The sequence below is a fragment of the Platichthys flesus genome, chromosome 3 (genome assembly GCF_949316205.1).
Source record: "Platichthys flesus chromosome 3, fPlaFle2.1, whole genome shotgun sequence".
NCBI classification, from domain to species: domain Eukaryota; kingdom Metazoa; phylum Chordata; class Actinopteri; order Pleuronectiformes; family Pleuronectidae; genus Platichthys; species Platichthys flesus.
Window position 1 is genome coordinate 13,771,848 of NC_084947.1, and position 22,475 is coordinate 13,794,322.

General features: G+C 40.9%; 1 protein-coding gene across 1 annotated transcript; it reads left to right on the forward strand.

Annotated features, from left to right (window-relative positions):
* The first annotated feature begins 14 nt into the window (after nt 1-14).
* On the forward strand, nt 15-13,001 carry lnpep (leucyl/cystinyl aminopeptidase). The gene is made up of 22 exons (XM_062382092.1): nt 15-425; nt 2,560-2,654; nt 3,054-3,256; nt 3,707-3,818; nt 3,969-4,226; nt 4,318-4,508; nt 4,673-4,811; nt 5,417-5,551; nt 5,663-5,783; nt 5,918-6,069; nt 6,157-6,270; nt 6,729-6,860; nt 6,975-7,109; nt 7,817-7,977; nt 8,059-8,147; nt 8,233-8,416; nt 8,538-8,694; nt 8,947-9,131; nt 9,308-9,469; nt 10,069-10,209; nt 10,326-10,407; nt 10,571-13,001. Exons 1-22 carry the CDS (start codon nt 398-400, stop codon nt 10,700-10,702), a joined length of 3,108 nt encoding a protein of 1,035 aa, XP_062238076.1. The 5' UTR covers nt 15-397; the 3' UTR covers nt 10,703-13,001.
* The last annotated feature ends 9,474 nt before the right edge of the window (nt 13,002-22,475 follow it).

Genomic DNA, 22,475 nt, shown 5'->3' on the forward strand with positions numbered 1-22,475 from the left:
GTCACAGAGGAGACGAAGTGACATTAACGCGTTCGTGAGTTTGCGATGCGTCTCGGGATAAGAGTTGTTTACGTATTTCTACCGCGACGTTGTGATCTGAGACAAGCCCCGCCGAGTTCACGCGCTGTAAACAACCATGGAGGATAAAGTTGTGGGGACGAGCTAACGGCAGCCGAACGAATGTCTCTCGGTCGACTCCAATTGTTGGAAGTTGTCTCGGTCCGAGCTAGCTGCCTAGGAGCTAACGTCAGTACAGTGAGGACGGGCGGCGGCCGCTGTGTGTTGTGAGCGTGTGGCAGCCTGAGGTGGGTCGTGGCCAGACACACAAACACATCGCGTGCGTGGAGCCGCCGTGGACGCGTTCAGGACGAGAGGAGCTGTGGGACGCGTCTCCACCATGGACCCGTTCGACAGCAACACTGCAGGTGAGGAAGTAGGATGTGTGCAGCAGCAGGAAGCTAACAGCAGCAGGCCAGCTACTAACTGACAGGACATTAGCTGCAGGCTCTCTGGCAGGGACATTTACCGGAGGACACATGGCTGGACTCGACGACTGGAAACCCTAATGGAAGCTGTGTTTCTTGTTGTTGTTGTTGTTTACAGTACAGGGACTCTCAGAAGCTAACTTCATCACACTGTGTTGACAGAGCTGCAGAGGCATGAACAAATAGTTGTCTGCACATGATTGTTTCTTCTCCTGCAAAACACAAAGCAGATTTTTACATTCAGTCGTTTTTTGTGTAACAAGGGTACAGACACAGACGTCTGTCACTGTCAAGGTTCAGATCGTCTGTTCAAACCCAGCAGCACTGTGTGCCCATTTGGTTGATACTGTTTTGTCTTGGTGTGGAGAGCTGATAAGTCAAGCTCCCTCAGCTCTGGCTCCAACCAGCAGCCAGCTCCTTTATAACCTCTGCTATCGTCGGAGGTCGACCAGGGCTTTATTAAAACAAACAGAAAGGCCAGAGTACACACACACACACACACACACACACTGCTCTCTTTTGGGTGTTGATTTATTTCAGGTTTCGACCTGGAAGCAGCAAACACCAAATCAAAGCAGTTTGACTTCCTCTTTTCTTTTCTTTTTTTGTCTGGTTTCTCTTTTCAAGCTCACATTTCACAATCACCGTGAGACAAAGAGAAAGGCAGAGCTCATTCTTCTTTGCCCTTTTTCTCCACCATCCAACCAACAGATGACAGTCTATGAATCAGTGGACATACACTTGTCCCACTCACACACATAGTTAACTGTAGTTCTGTGACTCTAACCCTCTAAGGCCCCGCGCCTAAATATTTTCAGAAAACAGGAAGTGCACAGTCGGCAGCTAACATGCCTTACTGCTGTATTTACATACAAACTTACAAAAGAACAAATCTTCAGGAGTTGTGTGTTATTCACATTCATTCTAGATTGTAACTGCAAGCACCTCTCACATCTTGGTTCTATGTTATAACTATCAACATAACAGCATAACAATACCTCTCAGCTGTCATTTAAGTTGATGTGTGTTTTTTGGGGAGGGTCTTATTTTGATCATACCCTTCTCTGACTATTACACATAACCTGCTACTTAGATCCAGCCTATTTTTAAACATTACCACCACAGCGCTGAAGTCCAGACATCGACACAGTGACAGCCTATAGAGTCATATCAGAAACACTGTGCACAGAACAGACCAGGAGCTAAATTCACTTCTCACATTTCTTTTCCATTTGTGGAGTCACAGCTCACTTTTTCTTGGCGTGGTTGTGTTTCTGTGATCTGCATCCTGTTCATTTCCACTTAAATTCATCATCCACTGAGACTGATCAAATCATTGTCTTTAACTCGTAAAAGCATGAATGGAACGTGAGGCAGAATGGGTGATAAGCACTGCATAGTGTTTTACCACTTTACTTATAATCAAATTAGGTGGTGAACATTCTCCTGATTGTTTCAAGAATTACTAAGGGGAGAATGTGGCAGCCGGGGAAATCACATGGTTTTTTCTAAGAGACAGCTCTTCTTATAATGCTGATGGTGCAGTTTAGATTAGGGAAATGTAGGCTTTAAATTTCAGTTACACGTGACATGGTCAGATGAAGACTATTTGTTGTATTTGTTTAGTTTTAAAGCAAGTTTAAGTTCTTTCTCGACACTGTGGTTGAATTAATGCACTCTGGAGGAAATTGGGGTATTTCTGTCTTTACAGACTTTGTAATACCAAAACTAATGTTGCTGCTTCGTCAGCTATTTAGGTCAAAGTATCAGGAAATACTGCATGAGGTTTACTAACAGGAACCTGACGAACGCCCCTGCTTTGTTACATGGTGCTTTATGTTGCCTGCGGAATCAATGACAGCAACAAGCCTTTGTGTCACTTGCTGCCACTGTCTCACTCTCTTGCTGCCACTGTAAAACCCTGAACTAACCCTAAAACACAGTGCGCACAGACTTTTATGCTGTCTATGTATGTATCAGTTTATTTAACCATCTTGAGTATGCGCTCTTCTTCTTCACACCTTTACCATTTCCTCTTTCTGAAATTCTTCCGTCTGCTTTCTCTCCTCTCTAGAGCGAGCCAATCTGCCCAGGAACATGATTGAGAACAGCATGTTTGAAGAGGAGCCGGATGTCGTGGATTTAGCCAAAGACTCCGCTGCATTTCCGGTACGCTCACTTCATCGTGTGCCATGCATGCTATGCACGCCTTCACTTCAAAGACCCAGTCTGGCTCATTCATTTGCATATCTCAGAAATACATATTAGCTCCACTCTGCAAATTCCTAACAAGTGCTTTCATCTGCGAATCTGATAATGTTAATACATTGGCTATTGGCAATATAAATAAAGATCATTTAATATGAGGATGATTCACACTTGTGCATAGCAAGTGATGTTTACTTTCACTCTTTCAGTTCAGAAAATAAATCTGTAAATTTGATCTAATCTTCTGAATGCACTCACCCCTGGTGCAAGTTTCTGTCAGTTAAATCCATCTATCTATTAACATCGTACTGCACACATTAACTGGAGAATAAAGGTGTGTACTTTGCACGCTCTCTGCAGACGTTTCCTGCTCTTGACCCAGATGAGGTGGTGTTTGAGCCTCGTAGTTCACGGCTGCTTGTTCGAGGCATGGGAGAGAATGACATGGACGAGGATGAGGAGGACTGCGAGTCTTCAGCCCGTCTGTTGGGCATGTCCTTCATGAACCGTAGTTCTTCTAACAGACCTAACTCTTCCCTGTACACAAGACAGGCTCCACCCAGGTAATGCAATGTTGACATAAAGATATTTCCCCGTAAGGTTTGCGTCACCTCATGAATCAATCGGGACAAAGGAGATTGTTCTCAGACTGTTTTTCAGCATAGAACAAAACCGGTTGACCTTGTTTATGTTTGGAAGACCTTTCAGAGAAGATCAAGCTTTTTTCACACTGACATTGGAACTATTGAAATGACACTTTTTCCTGGTATAATAGCTGACTTTGTGCATATAAAATCTCTTCAGGCTTCAGTTTCCACATGCAAATATTGAAAAAAAGATGTAATGTTAAAAGATGGCATGGGAATGGGCTTATGTCCACTGAGCAACAGAGCACCAGTGGGAAACTTAACTTTCACTCAGTCCTCCAGATTGACACTGTCCACTCCTTGAAAAATGCTGCTGCTTTTTGCATTCTTTTTTAATAAGTGTTGTAACACTCTCCCTTGTTTCAGGTCATGTTCACGACCCTCATCCCGGACCATGGTTGTATGTGTGTTATTCCTTGTTATAGTGGCCTCTATGACCATGGTGCTGTACTTCCTACCTGGATGCACCTTCACCAAAGTAAGAAAACCATTCCTTAGTTCTGTCTGGGTTGCTTTTGCAGTAACATGAATGATTGTCTATATGCACTCCGCAAACATCTTATTCTCCTTATTTTTTCTTTGTCATCACACACCTTTTTCCCTGGCTCAACCCTCCATCCTATTCCAGGCAGGTTGTCATAAACCGAACCAGACCATTCCCCAGGAGACAGTCTACCCTAACGCCAGCAATGGCGAACTGTTTCCATGGGCCCAGTTTCGACTGCCTCATAGCATACGTCCTCTCAGCTATAACCTCACCCTTTTCCCTGACCTCGACAATATGACCTTCACTGGGCGCACTGTCATCAACATGTCTGTGCTGCACAACACCAAGCGCATCATCCTGCACAGTGATAGTCTGCACTTTACCAAAGCTACCTTCAAGGTGGGATTGGCTCATCGACCATTGTACACAGAACGGTATAGAATTTTTAATGTTATGTACTAATCGTCAACTGATAATTACTCCCTTCCAGCTGGGTGACGGGGAGGCCAGTGATGTGACTATATTGGAGTACGAACCCAAACAGCAGATTGCTGTTAAATTTTCTGCAGAGCTGAAGGCAGGCCAGTACTGTGTTCTGACCCTGGATTACACTGCCAACCTCTCGCACACCTATGGAGGTTTCTACAACAGCTCCTACACTGAAAAAGATGGAAACAAAAGGTATGATTGACTAACAGTCTCTGTTGTAAGTACTTCACCACAAGGATTACTAGCAGTGCTGTAAAAAACAGTAAATACATACATTTATAGTTTTGATATGGTTTTACCCTATTTATCTAAATTTGCTATTTCAAAATGATCATAATTGTCTCCCTTGTCACCAGATTTCTAGCCGCAACCCAGTTTGAACCACTATCAGCCAGGAAGGCCTTCCCTTGCTTTGATGAACCAGCTTTCAAAGCCACCTTTCTGATTACAATCAACAGAAAACCAAACTACATGACTCTTTCCAACATGCCTTTGGTACTGTAACATAACTAAAGATCTGTTTATCTTAATAATATGTCACCAAGTGCTGAAGCACCCTGCTTTCTCAACGGGTACTTCAATTTGATTTGGTTGACAAATTTTGTTATACTCTCAATTTTAAAGAACTTGAATGGCTTTTAGTATTTGATAATTTAATTTAAAACTAAAACAATGACAGCTGCTCATTATCATCCTTTTTGTAAAAATGGTAAAAGTAAGTTACTTTAAAGAGAACCCAGGTTTAAAATACATTTGGTTTCAATTGTGGGACATTTCATTTTCCAAATACAAGTTACACCGTCAAAGAAGCTTTCTCAATTTAAAGTTTAAAAGAAAGAAACAGGATGTATCCGTGTCTGTGTTCAGCATCACCACATTACAACAGATGTTAAGAGTTTATATTTTTTAATTATTACTAGCATGTGACTACATCGTTAGTCACACTCTGTTGATATTTAAGTCAGCAGACTACATAATAGAACTGTATGTGTTCGCAGTACTGAATTCCACAGCAGTCTCATTACAACTTCCAAATTCACTTTGGAGGATAATAGCAACCTTAGCCCTTAGTCATCTTGTCCATGTGCTGTGTGTTTCAGGCTAAATCCACACTCCTCTCTGGGGGCCTCATCCAAGATGAGTTTGAAAAGACCACTGTCAACATGAGCACCTATCTGGTGGCCTTCATCATTGCTAATTTTACCCCGATCAGCATAAATGTCTCAAACACTCAAGTAGGTCTGACACAAATATAACTGAGTTTTGTTTCCAGTTCCGGCTTTATATGATCTACATATATTTGAGGTTTTGTAACTGCTGATAACCTTTCTGGATGAATCGTTTAGGTATCTGTGTACTCTGTGCCAGAGAAGAAGGAGCACACTGACTACGCTCTGAACATAACCTCCAAACTGCTGGAGTTCTACAATAAGTTCTTTGAAATAGACTACCCCCTCAAAAAACTAGGTGAGTACACACACCTACACATTTCCCACAATGTGTACAATGTGTATACACATGATGTTTTAACCTCCTCTGATTGTTCTTTCTTTTCTCCACTGTTCACACAACTAATATGCTCATTCTTTCTCTTCTGCCAGACTTGGTAGCCATCCCAGACTTCCTGGCAGGAGCCATGGAGAACTGGGGACTCATCACTTTCCGTGAGACCAGCCTGCTTGTGGGCAAACAGTCGTCCCCTCTGGAGAAACAAGTAGTTGCCTCCGTCATAGCGCATGAGCTCGCTCACCAGGTAATTTGTCTGCCTTTATGGATGTGAAAGGAGCAGAGACGGTGAAGATGTTGCAGGTGGTAATCTCTCTCTGATGTTGTGTTGCAGTGGTTTGGAAACTTGGTGACTATGAGCTGGTGGAACGACCTGTGGCTCAACGAAGGCTTTGCCACTTACATGCAGTACATGTCACTGCAGGCAGTGTTGCCTCAGCTGGACATTGTAAGCTTTTACATCTGGATTATATATTACTTCTCCCATAAACCGTTTCAGAAAGGAACTCTCAGAATCTCTGGAGAATTGGGTCCATATTTTATCCAGAGGTTTCCTCGTTTCCGCGTTGGCTCTTATCTTTTAACTTTTGCGAGTGTTGCATGTTAGAAGCATCATTCCCCCCCCAACTAACTCTCTGTGAATCCTGCGGAGGATCTCCTGCTGTGATTTGACATTGGCTGCTTCAATCTTTCTGCTGACTTCATTTTATGGTGCCAGGCAGAGAAAGTCCGGAGAAACTCTGGAGGCACTCACTCGGACATTTAAATTCACACATACAGCCCCTCTGGAGAAAGTTTGTTGGATCTCTGGAGTTCAGTGCATGTTTGAAAGCAGATATACTTCCAAGCAGATCATGTTGTGTGCTTCAGTGTGTCTTGGCAGTAAGTCTTTTGTTTGTTTTGCAGGGTAATTTGTTCCTGGCAATGCGTTTCAGAGCCATGGACAAAGATTGCCTTAACTCCTCCCACGCTGTGTCGACAGAGGTTAACACGGCGGAACAGGTGGAAGAGATGTTTGACTCTGTGTCCTATGAAAAGGTACACATTTATATGAAATATGGAACAAAATAAATAGAAAGTTATTATTGATTAACCAAACACCATATCCAGCAGACCTTTTTTTTGACTGAGCCCCACTCTCTCTGTCTTCAGGGTGCATCCATTCTTCTGATGCTGAACGCGTCCCTGCCATGGGATCAACAGTTCAGAAAAGGGATCATTCAATACCTAAAACAGTTCAGTGGATCAAACACAGACACAAACGACCTCTGGAACAGCCTCACACAGGTGTGTGTTTCTGTATTGGTACAAGCCATGTTCATAGATTTTATTGGACACTACAGCTGCAGAGAATGACATGGCAGAATGTCGACTCATTACTTTACCTTGCTGCTTCTGTAGATTCGTAGTTAGCACCTAGTCTTGGACAGGTCATCTGAACGTTTGACATCATAGGACTAGTCCTAAATGCCAGTTTGTGAGAAAATTACACTTAATTGATGAAACGAGAAAAATTGATTTTGCAGATAACTCTGCCGAGGAAACAGATCCTCTCAAGTTCAAAGTGAAGCATGTAATCTGAGCAGCAGTGAGTTTATGCACCAGCCTATGTAGGCACCTATTACTATCTTGATAATGCACTCTTAAAATAGTAGTGAAATACTCCAGCTCTGACTTCAGACCAGGATTTTGTTTAGCAGTCTACTGTCCTAAAATAACAATGTGTCAAAAATAACCTTGACCACACCTTATCTTAAGAGCAAAATGCCATGGGGCTAACCCCTTAGCTAACCCCTACTTGCTTTGGGGTCGTATTTTAAAGCCCAAAGGCTTTTACGAATTCACAGAGGGTTGAGGCTTGGGTTGTTGATCAAAAGAGATCCAAGGTTTGGATGGAATCTGTGAGCTGTGTAAACAGTTGTAGGATATCTCACTTGTTTTTCCTCAGGAAAGAAAAGCAGCATAGACTTTGTATTTCCTCTTCCTCTCCGCAGGTCGAGGTATCGACACAGCACCAGAATGTGTCAGAGATGATGAGCTCATGGACATCACAGAAAGGCTTCCCATTGGTCACTGTAAGCCGCAAAGGCGATCAAGTGACCCTTACACAAGAGCACTTTCTCCTCACATCTGACAATGCCACCCATACTTCCAGGTGTGTAACGTTACCACACACTTACAACATCAGTTCAAAGAAAGATACCGAAACCCTAAATATACTGTGTACTCTCTGTAGCCTGTGGAATATACCGGTGACGTACGTAAACGACAGCTGTAGTTTGGCCCCTGAGTGCAGACAAGTGTTTAATCTGAAGACAAAAACGGGTAAGACAAAAAGTGTTCTTCTAGATTAGGTTTCTGAATCCTTGTTCTGTCAGTCATGTCACATTGGAAATGTATCTGATTTTAGGCACTTTTAAGCTGCCAGAAAGTGTAAAGTGGCTAAAGTTGAACTACAGAAACACAGGGTTCTACATCGTCCACTACGGTAATGAAGGCTGGGCTGCGCTTCAAGATGCTTTGTCCAACAATGTCAGTGTTCTTACACATGAGGACCGTGCCTCGCTCATACACAACATCTTTGCTCTCTCCAGGTAAGAGGGACCACTCAGAAATTGTCAATGTAATTGCTTTCAAGAATCACAAGTGGAGGAGCATTGTCCAGTTCTTTGCTCTCCTCCTCTCTCCTCACTCACTTTCCTGTGTTTTCAACAGATTGGGACGCGTATCTTTCTATCAAGTCCTCACTCTGTTGAAATACATGCCCAATGAAACAGAGACGACTCCTGTGATGGAAGCCTTGTTACAGCTCAATAATATCTACAGGCTGCTGGATAAAAGACAGGAGAATGGTCTCGCAGCCCGTATGAAGGTTTGTATGTGTGTGATATCCCTGAATAACAAACGATCATGTGACATCAGGGATCAGGTGCAAAACGCCACAGCAGACACCAAGATACCGAACTGGTGTAGTGAAGGAAATTACCTCCACAGAAAAACACTGGTACATTTCTGCACCAGTGTTTCTCACGCCATGGGCCAACATGAAAATGGAGCCAATTAGTTGAGGTGTGTTTCTGTGTACTAATGTTAGTGTCAATATTGTTTCTCTTATATACAACAGAATCGTATTCTGGAGTACTTTGGTTCTCTGATGAACAATCAAACATGGGGAGAGGAGGAGAGTGTGTCCAAACAGGAGCTGCGCGCAGCCCTTCTGGAGATGGCGTGTACTCTGAATCAACCAAACTGCATTCAGCAAGCTAAAGCCCTGTTCAAACAGTATATCGAGTCCAATGGGACTTCACGGTACGTAGAGCACATAAAAAAACGTTGTTTTGTTTTACCTGGTCAGGGTCATGGTGGCAACAGGGTAAGCAGTGTAGGACACACATTTTTACAATTAGTAATTATCTTTTGAGTTGTCGGATTCTGGAGCAGATATAAGTTTGCATATTTATTCCTCCTTTTTGTATTTGCTGTAGGATTCCAGGTGATCTGCAGCGAGTTGTGTTCACTGTGGCTGCTCAGTCAGATGAAGATTGGGAGACTTTGTTTCACATGTATGGACACGCCACCTACGATGCAGAGAAGCGAAAGATGCTACAGGGGCTAGCATCCACCCAGAATACACGGCAGTTGGTTTGGTAAGTGATCGTATGTGTTTGTGTTTGAGAAACAGATTTCAAAGTAAATTTATTTCCAAAATAGTCACAATTGACTTACCCAAAAGTGTGGATTTCCAGCCAGTCCAATGTCCAACTAATACTGAGACTGTTCATGACACAGAAGCATGATCAGTGATTCTGTCTCACTATTCATCAATGTCACTATTTTATTATTTATTTATCTTTTCATTCAACAAACATCTATTTGCTGTTGATCTCTTGTAGAAACATTGTGTTGTGGACCCATTGTCATTAAATTAACACAAAACTACTTTTACATTTCATTACTTTTAATAATAAACGTATTCACTGCTATAGTCACAGAAACAAATATAAATGCAATACAAATTCTGCAATAAGCTTATATCGGCCGATACATTAGCATAACCAAGTTATTGGTGTAATTGGAGTAGTTAAAGAAGGAGATTTAATACATCCTCAGAGTCAGGACCAGGAAAGTCTTTGAAGAGCTTGGACAATAATTTATAGAGATCCTGTGTGGAAGTGATGATCATGAAGTGAGGGTTGATGATGCACTGAGGAGGATTTGAACAGAGCATGTTTTCCGGTCTGTTTAGGATCCTAAAAGAAGGTCTGAACGGGGAAATCATCCAAACACAGGAGTTGCCGTTGGTCATCAACACCGTGGTTAAAGGCTTCGCTGGCTACTTGTTTGTCTGGGATTTTGTACAAGAGAATTGGGACCGACTCATAGAAAAGTGAGTGGGCCCTTTTCAGCTTCATATGTCTTATTACTGTGAATACATCTAAGTATTATCTCAAATGAACATGGAAAGATTAAATCTAATCAGCATCATCGTGCTTTGGGCTGTAGGTTTCCTCTGGGCTCTTATGCCATCCAGTCAATCGTCAAATCGGCCACCTCCCAGTTCTCTACACAGGCACATCTCGACCAGGTATGTTTTCACTGTTTTCTCTACAGGATACATTGCTAATGGATTTGAGGCTCTGTGCACTTTTAGGGAGAGGTTAAGAGATCTTAGAAAGCTTCTATTGTTTTATTCATTGCCTGCTCTGATCTGGCCCGCATCTGAATGTGTGTTTTTGTATGTGGTGCAGGTTCAGGGTTTCTTCTCCGGCCTGAAGGGTCGCGGCTCTCAGATGAGGAGCGTACAGGAAGCTTTGGAGACAATCAGGCTAAATCTGCGCTGGATGGACCAGAATCTATCTACACTCCGAAAGAGACTCTAATACAGATAACCGGAGCATGTAGTCAATCAACAGCAGTGTTTGCACTCCTGTAGGACTGTCTCCTAACTCCCTTTATCCCGGTAAGAGAAGTAACCAAGGCCAGAGTCTGTCCTCGACCCGGCTGGACAAGGTTCTCTGAGATTGGTCCTGTATGTTGTATTTTTTAGCTCAGGGTGGCTCTGATTGTGTATTTGACAGGAGGTAATCAGATGCCAACATACTCACTCCTCATACTTAATGCTGTCGACCAAACCCCTCCACTGCAGCTCTCATGTAATCCTTAAGCCCCTGCAGACAATCACTCTTCACCCAAACGACCTTGGCTCAGCTTTCTCTCAGGCACTTCACTCCATGAGATGTAGAAATAGGCACTTCAACAAGAGCGAGCATCAAGAATGTCACTGATTCTGTTTCATGTCTGTCAACTCAGTCAGTCCTGGACTTTCTCTCAACTGTGGGATGTATGTAGATGCAGCAGTCAGCGATGAGGAGTTGAAGTAGTTGAGAGACGTCAGTTTTCTTTAAATCAAACCAACCGTGTATCGCTGCGTGAAACATTTACTATATTAGTCATGGTTTGGCTGGAAGATTGATTGGTAGCTTAAAGTACCCAACTTGTTACAGAATCAATCAAATGTGCTGACAAAAACTTCCCACTGTGTACAGCAGATGGCGCACTGCAGCACAAGTTTGAATCGACAACCAATGTGTCTTAGGTGAGGGCTGGCAGCGCACACTGGAACCAAATCTTTTTTCTTTCTTTCTTTCTCTTCTTTCTTTCTTTTCATCTCCTTTCCTTTAGTTTCCTTACTCCCTTCCCTACTATCAGTCATGAGCCCAGTTTATCTCTGATCTTCGACTTGTATGTTATTAGCTTTTTCCGTGTGCAGTGCAGCAGTCACTGTGTGGACTCCTTCTTTAACTCGTGTGCTTATAAACTTGTAATTATAATGTAAATAGGTTCTACGCCTCCACAAACCCTTTCCCCTGCGATTTTTGGATGTACCATTTTAGACCCCCTGACTTTTACCGTTTTGAGATTTGCTTTCTGTCGTGTGGGTGTATATAATGTAAAGGGGGTCACGTATACCTATAATTGATCAAGAGTCTCGATCAGATTCTTTTTACTGTACAGTATTTCCTGATTTCAACCACAAGGAGGAAATCCTTAGCTGAAGAATGTTTGTGTTTTAAGGGCTATGCATATTGAAGATACAGTGTAGGGATATAGAAGATGATCTATATTGGGCATGTGTCCAGGTCATCAGCCAAATGAAAATGCATAGGTCAAAATTTCCTCCGATGTTAACCAGAATGAAGAGAAGCCTATAGCTATTTATTAAGACTTGCTCCAAGATGTTATTTAACTACAGTTGAACACTCGTTCTGAGCTTTATTTAAGTTGGTAGTTATTCTATGAGTCACTGTCCTATTATCCAGGATAATTGATCTCAAATTGTTTTTCAGATATTTTGACTCATGAGGCTTGTTACTAGTTGTCATATTACTATCAAAGCTTTGACGTGCCATGTATGCTTCAGGAAGTCAAACATAGATCACAATCCCCTCCTGACCCTCTGAATGAGTGGGAATCCAGTGTGGGACCGGTGTGGGACCATGTGGTTACCTCTGCCCTTTACTGAGTCCTATTGGTTTTAATGAAGCTTAAAATGAAGACATACTGACACAATACTGCAGGGGGCACCTGTATGCCAACTGACTCCTGTGTTAACAGTAGGGGGCAGCAGTAGGATGAGTCATAGTGCATAGAGACATTGATTTAATACTATTGAGTAAATTAGACTTTACCTATAGAATCTTACTGTGGTTTAGATCTGTCTACACACAGTATTTCCATTGACTCACTCTATCCAGTCCGTCAAAGTCTATGTGATTATGTCTTTAATTGGAATCTAAAAATATGCCCTTAACCGCACATATAATATTTTAAAATCCAGGAATCAGTTAATTAATTAGTATTATGTAAATAGGGGTGTAAAACAGATTTTAGCACCATAATTTCTGTCAGGAAACGAATTGATCCCTTTGAAATCAGTTGTAGGAGGTTTTCAGAGACTGAAGTTTTAGACCCCATTCTTACTGGTCAGGTACGAGCTTCAGTGAGAGTCGTGGATCCAGCGATGAGAGAATAGTAGTAGATTGGACGGCCACATGTAAAGTTAAGCTGATCAGATCCTCTTCGTTCTTGCACTGAGAAAAAAAATGCTGCAGATGCTTTTAAAAATGTGTTGCTCCTTTATGTGAAAAAAATATAATAAAGTTGTTTTATGAAAATGTTGGACTTACTGTTATGCCTCTTTACTCAACATACATGTTTTTTTTTGTCTGTTAAAGTTAGCAGCATGACACACAAAATCTAATTCAAGGAACTAGAATTAGATTAGATACACCAGGCAAGTTTAGGGTCTTGTCTTGATTTTTTGAATTTAAATTCCAATATATTTTCTTATTGTTAACTGAAATAAAATGTTTGAGTGCAAGTCCATTGGTCCAAGTTAGTAACATCATTAATACGGAGAGGATGCTGTCTAAACACAATGCAGCTGGTGCGCAGGCATTTACTTGTGCAGTGAATTGTTTCACGATGTGTCTCAGGCGAACCACTAGAGGCCTTTCTTGCTCTTCAAGAAACTTGCTCATTTGCTCTCATTCATGTTGTCGATCGTGTGATGTGCATACAACATGTGAATCCTTCACATGTTTGACCATGTTTTTGGGAATTTATTTTATTAAACGCCTGAATCTTCAACTTCATGTCAATGTTAAACACAATAAAACCTCTTGTCCTGCTAGAAAACAGTTTATTTTACGTTATGCAACTGCAGGGTTTGGGTCTTTTTAATCTATTCCACTGTGGCAAACTATAAGAAAGTCTGTTTTGTGCTTTGTGTTCTGGCCGAGGGCCACACAGCTGGAAAACATCATACAGGCAGTGTTTTGACTCTCATTCTTTCTTTCCTGGCCAATCAATCCAAGTGCTTCTCTTTTATATTGAGAAAAAAGAAAAGACATAATCAAAACTACGTATTACAAATGAACGAGCTGTATGAGACCCAGACACAGATGCTACATGGGCACAGAACAATTTTTTTTTGTCCCTCGTTTCGACAGTATCAGAGTCTGTGTTTTGAATGATGATCTTTCATTTTATCTTGTTAGGATTCACATGATATTGCTGCCCCAATACAGAAATGAATCAGCCGGTGGGAGAGGACTGACAGACACTTCTGAGACTCATGCGTGAGCTGATGTGATTTTTCTCACATAGTTTCAAATTACAGATGCTATTTAGAATTTAGCAAACGTTTTCTTTGACTTTCAGGATTTGTTGTTGTGGGGTTTTTCCTTTCTCATGGCTATTTTGGACAATGTTTACATATGATATTTTTAATCAGTCCCAACACGTCATGTACATATAACAATATGTGCTTAAATTCCACCCCTCAACCATTTGCAGCAGTAGAATATAAAGTGATACTACATTGTTTCCCGGCTACAGAACCATGTAAACACAGAAAAAACATTGGACTCATCTAATGCTTGTGACATGATCCAAATCTCCTGGAAATCCTAAGCAACCTTGAACATACATCAGCGTGTTGAGAACTATCCCAAACGAGAGAAGCCATCTTTGTGAAAAAAGTTAAACTAAAGTTGACTTGTACATGGCACATGGCAGGGTTCATGTGCTACACTGCAGCCGGACACCAGGGGGTAGTGAAAATAATTTGGCCTCACTTATGGGGATGCATTCTTATGTACTGTCCATGGTGTTAATGTTGGTGTACATCCTTTTCAACCAATACATTTGAATGACATATTTGTATTTTGACGGATGATGTGCGAGACATCACAAAATCACTCTGACACACACAGTTCTCTTTGGATCTCTTTTACTGAATGAATCTGTAATGATACAACATGTGACAGGGACTGCATCGGTTCATATTCTCTTCTCAGACTACTGTAAAAGATGCACGGAATAATACTGTTAACCAAATGCAAAATAACATAAATATGCCCTGCCTCACATGTCTAACCCAGCACAGAGCAAACACATTAACTCTACGTTTACAAACAACCAAGCATAAAATAATAATTGTAAAAAAAAATGCAAAACAAAATAAATATACCATGCATTCTGTGTCTGGCCATCGCAGAGTAAACACAATGACTTAGTGCAGGTTCACAAACAACAATGGAAAAGTAACAATGCACTTCACATTTGTTCTATACAAATCCCAGAAGAAAACCACATCTCCCATAATGCCACTTCTTAGGAAAACAGCCCAAAACAATGCAGCACTAACTTCTGAAATAACTCTGACCCTCCTCACAGCAGAGACCTGCGCTCCACACACCACAGCTGTCTTACACTGCTCTTTCAGAAAGCAGTCCCAGAAACATGCATAAACGTTGGAATGACTCTGAGAAGCGGAACACTCCATCACCATACCTGTCTCCTTCAGCTCGAGATGCAGACAGAGAGACAGGTTCATGAGCAGCACGTACCACAGCGCGACAGAGGGGGTTTACAGACCAGAATACTTGCACACAACATATTCACATGCAAATAAAAGGTACGAAAAACATTACTCCTTTAGTAAGTACTGAAAATAATCTCACAACAGTCTTAGGACCGATTTAGCCTAATCATTGGCTATGAAATAAAAATAAGAAAGCAATAGAAATCCATACCCCACACCCCCACCCCCTCCTCCTCTCATTGTCGGCCAATGGAACATCCTCAAGTTAGCTCGAATACAACAAAACACAGCATTACAATGCTAGCGTTTTTTTCAGGAACATAACGCTTGAACTCTGTACGATTGATATATTGTATTGAAAATAATTACAAGTTGCATGTTAGAAATTTAGCAGGGATTGAAAGATCGGTAGTGAGTTGGCGATCCTGATCTCCTCAGGCAGGGACTTCCAGAGCCTCGGAGCCCTGACAGAGAAAGTCCACTCACCTGTGAGATGCAAGTCCTCTGGAAGCTGGTGAAAGGAGAGCTCAGGCAGCAGCTCCTGTCTTATGCAGAAGAGTTTAATGCAGTCTTGGTGCATCAAGAAGACCAGAAGGTAAAACAATATAAACCTTTACGTCTAGCCACTGATACGAACACGCAAAAGAATTGGAGTTGGCACCTCTCTGAATTAGATGTGAAAGTCCATGAGCGTACACACTACAATGTACTGCTAGTTCCCCCTTTGTCTATAACCCAACCGTGGGTATTGCAAGGAGAGAAGGGAGTCTCTGTGGGATGAGTCTGGCTGTATGATGGTCAAACATTTCTCTCCCAACCTTAAGAAGCCAGCATTGACCTGGAGACAGCCAACAGGGAAAGGGTGGCCGGCAAATGTATTTGGGGGCCAGCCCAATGGAGGGGATCCACCTTATTTTTGCCAGAGGCCCAAGATGTCACGACAGCGGTTGGTCCACTTTGTCAAACCAGCAATATCAGGAGAAGATATGTAGCAAGAAACAAAGACCGCAAGGCCTTTGGCTTTATGCAGCCAAGTACATGCTGCGTTTTTCAAAGCCCATTACAGAGTTAAGCATGTCCTGTTAAAATACCATTCTTTGGAGATTCATCCTTAGCAAATCTGCAATTGATCTACATGAAATTTAAAAAATGTATGTATTAAGGAAGCACATATGTTTTAGAGATGTGTGGTTGTGGTGGCAACCTGCAGGTACAAGACCTGAAAACAAAGATCAATCTTAACATTTAGAATTTGTCCATGCTCTCTCTGATTGTCTTCCAGCATGCTGTCCGCCTCACCCTGGTCTGATGTAAAGACTCCTAATATACCATATTGTGAATGGGATTTTTCTAGATCTTATTTGCTGAGTATTTTATGTTGTCTGCATGGCGTCTCAGCTGCAAGAATCTAAACAAGTCCCGGCTGGACACACCATGTTTCCCCCCCAGGTCGTCTTCCATATTACAAGAATGCATATATTTGCCAAGGGCTTAATCTGTGCTGCTTGGAAGTAAATTTTAAGATACTGATACACAGTTTGGTTAGTTGGTGAGCCATTACTCAGCTGTTTTGAGGCCATGGTAGAGGCTTGGGTCTGAGGATGGCAACGCGGGATTGTAAATCAGACAGAAAGAGATGAGTGTAAAATATGCACCATGCAAAACACTATTGGATGGATTGACATTCAATTTTGTGAAGACATTCATGTTTTCCAGAGGATGAATTTTACAGACTTTGGTGATCAGTTGACTTTTCTCTACCTCCACCACAAGGTTAATATTTGTGATTTTGAGTCAAGGGGGTCAACAACTATTGGATGGATGCTACTGACATTATTGTTTCCATGACAATTGTCAATTATAACTTTGGTGATCTTCTGACTTTTCATCTGGCTCCAAAATGTCCCTTTACATCAACTGCTCTTTTGTTTTGTGCTCATCAGCCAACGTTAACGCATGCTAACTAGACTGGGCTTACTTTCTGCCTGCCGAATTTCCACCCAAATGTAGGGCAGTCTGTGCAGTGGTGAAAACAAAGCAACACAAAAACGTGACTATTTAATCAGGTGATCTGGTACGACACAAAAACCAAAGCATGTCTATTTTGTAGGTCATAGATCGTTCTGCAAGAAAGCACAGATGGGAACATGGATAAACGTTCTTCATGTTACAGTCCTGTATATGAAATGTGAGGTTAGATGGAAGCTATGGCTTGTCCTCATTCCATAGGCATTCCATGTGTTACTCTGCACCACAGCTGTACTAACATAATTAACCTGTCACATGACTCAAACATCGACATATCTACATGTATACGCTGAACCTACAGATTGCGGTATGTTGTCTATACAGGAGTATCGGTGGCTCCCGCTAGTGGCTTACTTAAGTAAAAATGTGCTGCAATGGAATTATACTTCAATGAAAAGTAAGTCATGCATTCAAAATGTATTTGAGTAAAAGTGTGGCAGTATTCAATATGTGCTAAAGTTTCAACATAGGTGTTGTCATAATGAATTGTTGACACATTAAGCATTCCCTTTCAGAGAGTTTATTTGACATGGACGATGTTCATTGATTAAAAAGAAAAAATTAACTAAATAAGACAGAACTAACTTGGAAGGCTTAATGTCATCTGTTATCCCAAGTCAGATATTAAACAGGCACCTTAAGTATAACCGAAAATCTAGGATCAATATATATCCACCAATATTGTAGGTGACTCACCTGTAAAAATATTTAGATTCTGTGGCTGATCAAAAATACTCAGTAGACTGAGTTCATCAAACGTTGTACATGTAAATTTCCAAAGCAAGTAAAAAATGGCTTTCAGCTTAATGTCTTGTATTAAAACCTAAAAGATTTTTATTAAATTAAATATTTTATTTTATTTAATAAACATTTTATAAAACGAGACCAATAAAACATAAAATGTCCGATCTGAAAAGCCTCGATAAGACAATCTAGACCTATTATGTTTATGAAACTTATAATAGTACTTTATGTCTTTGCAGACATGAAGGAGGATTAAGGTCCATTTGTTGGAGAACGCCATCATCAGAATGCTAAATCACTGACCCCACTGTGAAATCCTATGTAATCAGCAGCTATCTGTTTTAAGGTTATCGGTCAAAGTATAAGCTGAGGACATGAGACAGGAGAAATCTGTAGAAAAATGATTAAGATGATCGTATCAGGCCACTTCACATTACTTCAGACTTTGTGTGACACATGGTCCTCGCACATGCTGAGCATCTGATTGAGGGTGACTGTCAGCTCACATGGCCATACACACTGTAAACAAGTACAAAGCTAGCTGGTCTCAGGTCAGCACAGTGATGCTATGAGGATGCAAAAAGTGCACGTGCTCATGTGTCACGTGTCTCTTGCCACCTTCATCATTCTATTATCACAACCCTTGAAGAACAAGAACTATTTGAAATACGCAACCTTGCTAATCGGAGAGGTCGGGCTGACGGTTTCAGAAGAGGAGTTCACAATCACTGGCACCATCAGCGTCGCCTCAGCTGAAATCTGATTGAACTGTCCATTTGTGATTCAGTGAGATCGAAAGTGATACTCAAAATATTTTGGGATAGTCTGAATGAGGAAATGTGAGGCTCAGGTGAGCGGTGAGAGCTGACAATGAAAGAGACTAAAAAGCCTGCTGGAATCAGGCAAACATGAGCCATTTGTGACAATCTGGTGAGCAACATCTCATTCCCCCTGCTGCCATCCAATGGTGACTTTAGACCATTTGTGTGAATACAAACATGGCTCCTCCAGGTTCATAGATTGTTTTGAGTGTGTGATATAATTTTAGTCCAAGTTTGTGATTGGCAATGCTCTGACGACTGTACCTGCAGAGTTTAAAGGGATTGTTCACCAAAAAAGAAGTGTCCAATATCCTCCCCTGGAGGCAGGTTCAAAGGGACACAAGCTCTTGCCCAAGGGTGATACCTGATATAACTCAAGAACACACTTAGAGGTCACCTTCATCTTCGTGTAGGCAGCTAATTTGCATTCTAGAAGAAAAAGAAGTGATGCAACCAGAGTCAAGAATAGCGTTGCTTTCCACCACTGTCAGCTCGGCAACTGTAGAAATAAATTTTTGCACTTTGATGTTAAAGCTACATTGGTAAGTAAATAACTGTAAATGTTAACATTAGCATGAGCAAAAATGCACATGTTTCCCCATTGAACTACACTGAAACAGTTCCATTTCTGGAATTCAGTGTATTCTGCTTTCTAATGTCGTGTTGTTTAAAGTACTTGGTACTTAACATGTGAAGTGGTATAATAGGATTAGAATGATTAAAGAATTTGCCGTTTTGTGCCAGTTTTCAAGTGGCTATTTAAGTCATCACACGACTCAATCTAAGTTGGCAAACCCCCAGTTTGAATCATCACTTTTCAGTCCTGGTGCCTTTATATAAGTGGCTCCTCCCCATTCCGCCTGATAAGACGTCTGGGGAGGTTCTTCGATTTTGTGATAACCTGCACGCTACAGAGATGTTAGGATACAACCACATCCACATTACATTACCAGTCCTCTGATAACACTCTGCTGTTGCTGTGCTGCCCTATTAGAGCTTTCCTTTCAATCTTTCCACTCACTGGACCTTGTGTGTCCTTTACAGACACATAGAGAAACTCAGAGGATTACAATGGTCATAAAACCTGAACCTAAAAGTGAGTATGCACCTTTGTAGATTGTAAAGCACCTAACTCTGTTTTGAAAGGTGCTATAAGTAAAGTGCATTTCAGTATTATCATGATTTATTACATGTTTAGCTTCATAGTGGTGCAGCTTAGCTGGAAAATTGTAATAAAAAAGTGGATAGAACCATTAAATGTGTAACACTTGCAGCCTAAGACATTCCAAAAAAAATGGATGTTGAGCGCCCATGAAATTTTATTGGCAGCAATTATTTTGAAATTGCCACCAGAGAGGGAGGAATTTGGAAACAATACAGTCGCCTTTCATGCAATACGCCTTTCTCTCTCTCTCTCTCTCTCTCTCTCTCTCTCTCTCTCTCTCTCTCTCTCTCTCTCTCTCTCTCTCTCTCTCTCTCTCTGAACTCCTTTACAGGGCAGAAAACAGCCGTGGACAAGTGCGAAAGGGAAAACTAATAACAAACACGAACAACTTCTCATCCTCACAGACAAGGGTTTGAACTTCAAGTAATTTCCAAATTGAAAGGCTATAGGGAAAGGAAACGACTGGGCCTGAACCTTTGCGGGCAACTTTGCTGTGAAAGAAAAGTACGTTCAGTTAAAGCACCAAAATATTATGTTTTCTTAAAGATATGGTCTCTGACATGGCAGGAGGAACACAACATATAGTATCTGCACTACCCACCATTAAAAACATTATACTGCACACAGGAACTAATGATGTCATAAAGCAACAATCTGAAATCCTGAATACCATCAACCCCTACTCTAATATACTCTCCCCAAACCCCCCCCCCCCCCTTGTCCAACTTCCACAGCTTTGACACAATGGGCACAGTCACCACGCCCCCCCCCCAGAATATATAGTAACCAGAGTTAATGACAGATCATAGTATTAGGAAATCGGTTACACTCAGCAAGTACTTTTATATTTTATACTCTCAGTATATTCAAAAGCATGTACTTCAGTTCACTCAGGTTGCACTTCTAGTAATGATACTTTTACTTGAGTGCATTTTGTCTATTTATTTGTTCTTCTACTTCAGTAAAATGTTTGATTTCATCCTCCACTACTGTCAATAGTTAATCAATTCCATTTAAACAGTGCAGCAGTCACTTCAGGCTACACTAAACATGTCTACTGGCCCATTTCTAACCTACCAGAAAATGAGCTCCATATAACCTAAGTTTGATCTAAGGTGGTTCGAGGTCAAAAATGCGCAGCACTATTTAAGCATGTTCACAGTGATTTAGTTCTCCAAACAAATGGCAGGAAAGCAGCTGTTATGAGTACAGTTATCTGATCTTCTCTAAAACCATCATTAAACTCTCACATCATTGAGGAAGAAGGCCGTGTAAGCGTCTTGAAAGAAGTTATAAAACTTTGTCATATATTTATAGTTTCCGGAATTTAGAAGTTATATTTGACCATCATGTGCTTTTGCGTTCATTCCATAATAAAATATTCTCTAAAAGTCACATTCATTAATTTCCCCTTAGATCAGTGTAGAAAAATATGTAATTATTAGTGTTTTACCTTACTACCTCATGCAGCATCTTCATTGCTAGCTGCTGTTTTAAACAGAAGTTTGGATTAAGGTAAGTTCTGTGCCGCTAAGTTGATCTTTTTATTTTTAAATTGGAAACCTGTCAATACATTTAACATAATGTTATATTAAAATGCACGTCAGACAAACAGAGCCAAGTGACATTTTATTATCAATCCAACAAATCTTCCTTGATCAGAAGTGTTCACTACAGCCTCGTGCCTGGCTACGGAAGCAGCCTCCTGAATGGTCACGCTCCTTAAAATGTTGGTAAATTGAAACATGTCTAAAGAGCAACAGAGTCTTAATTAAGGGGGAGTCGGATCCAATGGGTCAGAAAAAAAAAGACCACAGCACAACTCATTCTCTGGTTACCATGTCAACAAAGGTCTTTACTTGCACATTTGAACCAAAACTATTATGTGCTCCCAAAATAACCGACCAGGGTTTGCACCTTGTGTAACTACGTCTTCAGCTAACTAGATCGTAACAGTTGTATAGCTGCCGTTGACTCATGGATTGTCGTAGGTTACATTGTACAAATAACTTGAACCACATTCCAATCCATCATCCACACGCCTCATTAAGTGCTGGAATGTCCTGATGCCATCGCACTATAAACTTTCTTTAAGTTTGTGGTTTGTCAATGGCAACCACAAACTCTATCATGTTTCTCACATGATATACATTCAGTATGTTATTGTTTATTGATCGTCATAACATAATCTTTTTTCTATATATTAAAATCATATTTTACTATAAATAATTAAGGTGAAAACGTTGTTGATTTAATAATGTCCTGTTCATGTTTGGTAAACATCTGAGCCATCAAACGTAAATCCCATTTGTTTGTATTTCTCAGAAGAAGAATTGATAATGCAAACAGGTGACAGACTTCACGGAATAATGCAATAATTTAATATTTCCAGTTCAAATTCAGGTAACACTGAATACAAAAAACATGGACTAGATGTTTTATTAGAAAATATTTATTAGAAAAAATATACATTCAATATAGTTTCAGAACAAATCATTTTTTGTATT

What these genes read in the sequence shown, in the direction of transcription:
- lnpep (XM_062382092.1), top strand. Translation starts at nt 398, where the DNA reads ATGGACCCGTTCGACAGCAACACTGCAG. An exon ending in GTTCGACAGCAACACTGCAG is followed by an intron (nt 426 to 2,559) that starts GTGAGGAAGTAG and finishes TCTCCTCTCTAG; the next exon opens with AGCGAGCCAATCTGCCCAGG. An exon ending in AAGACTCCGCTGCATTTCCG is followed by an intron (nt 2,655 to 3,053) that starts GTACGCTCACTT and finishes CGCTCTCTGCAG; the next exon opens with ACGTTTCCTGCTCTTGACCC.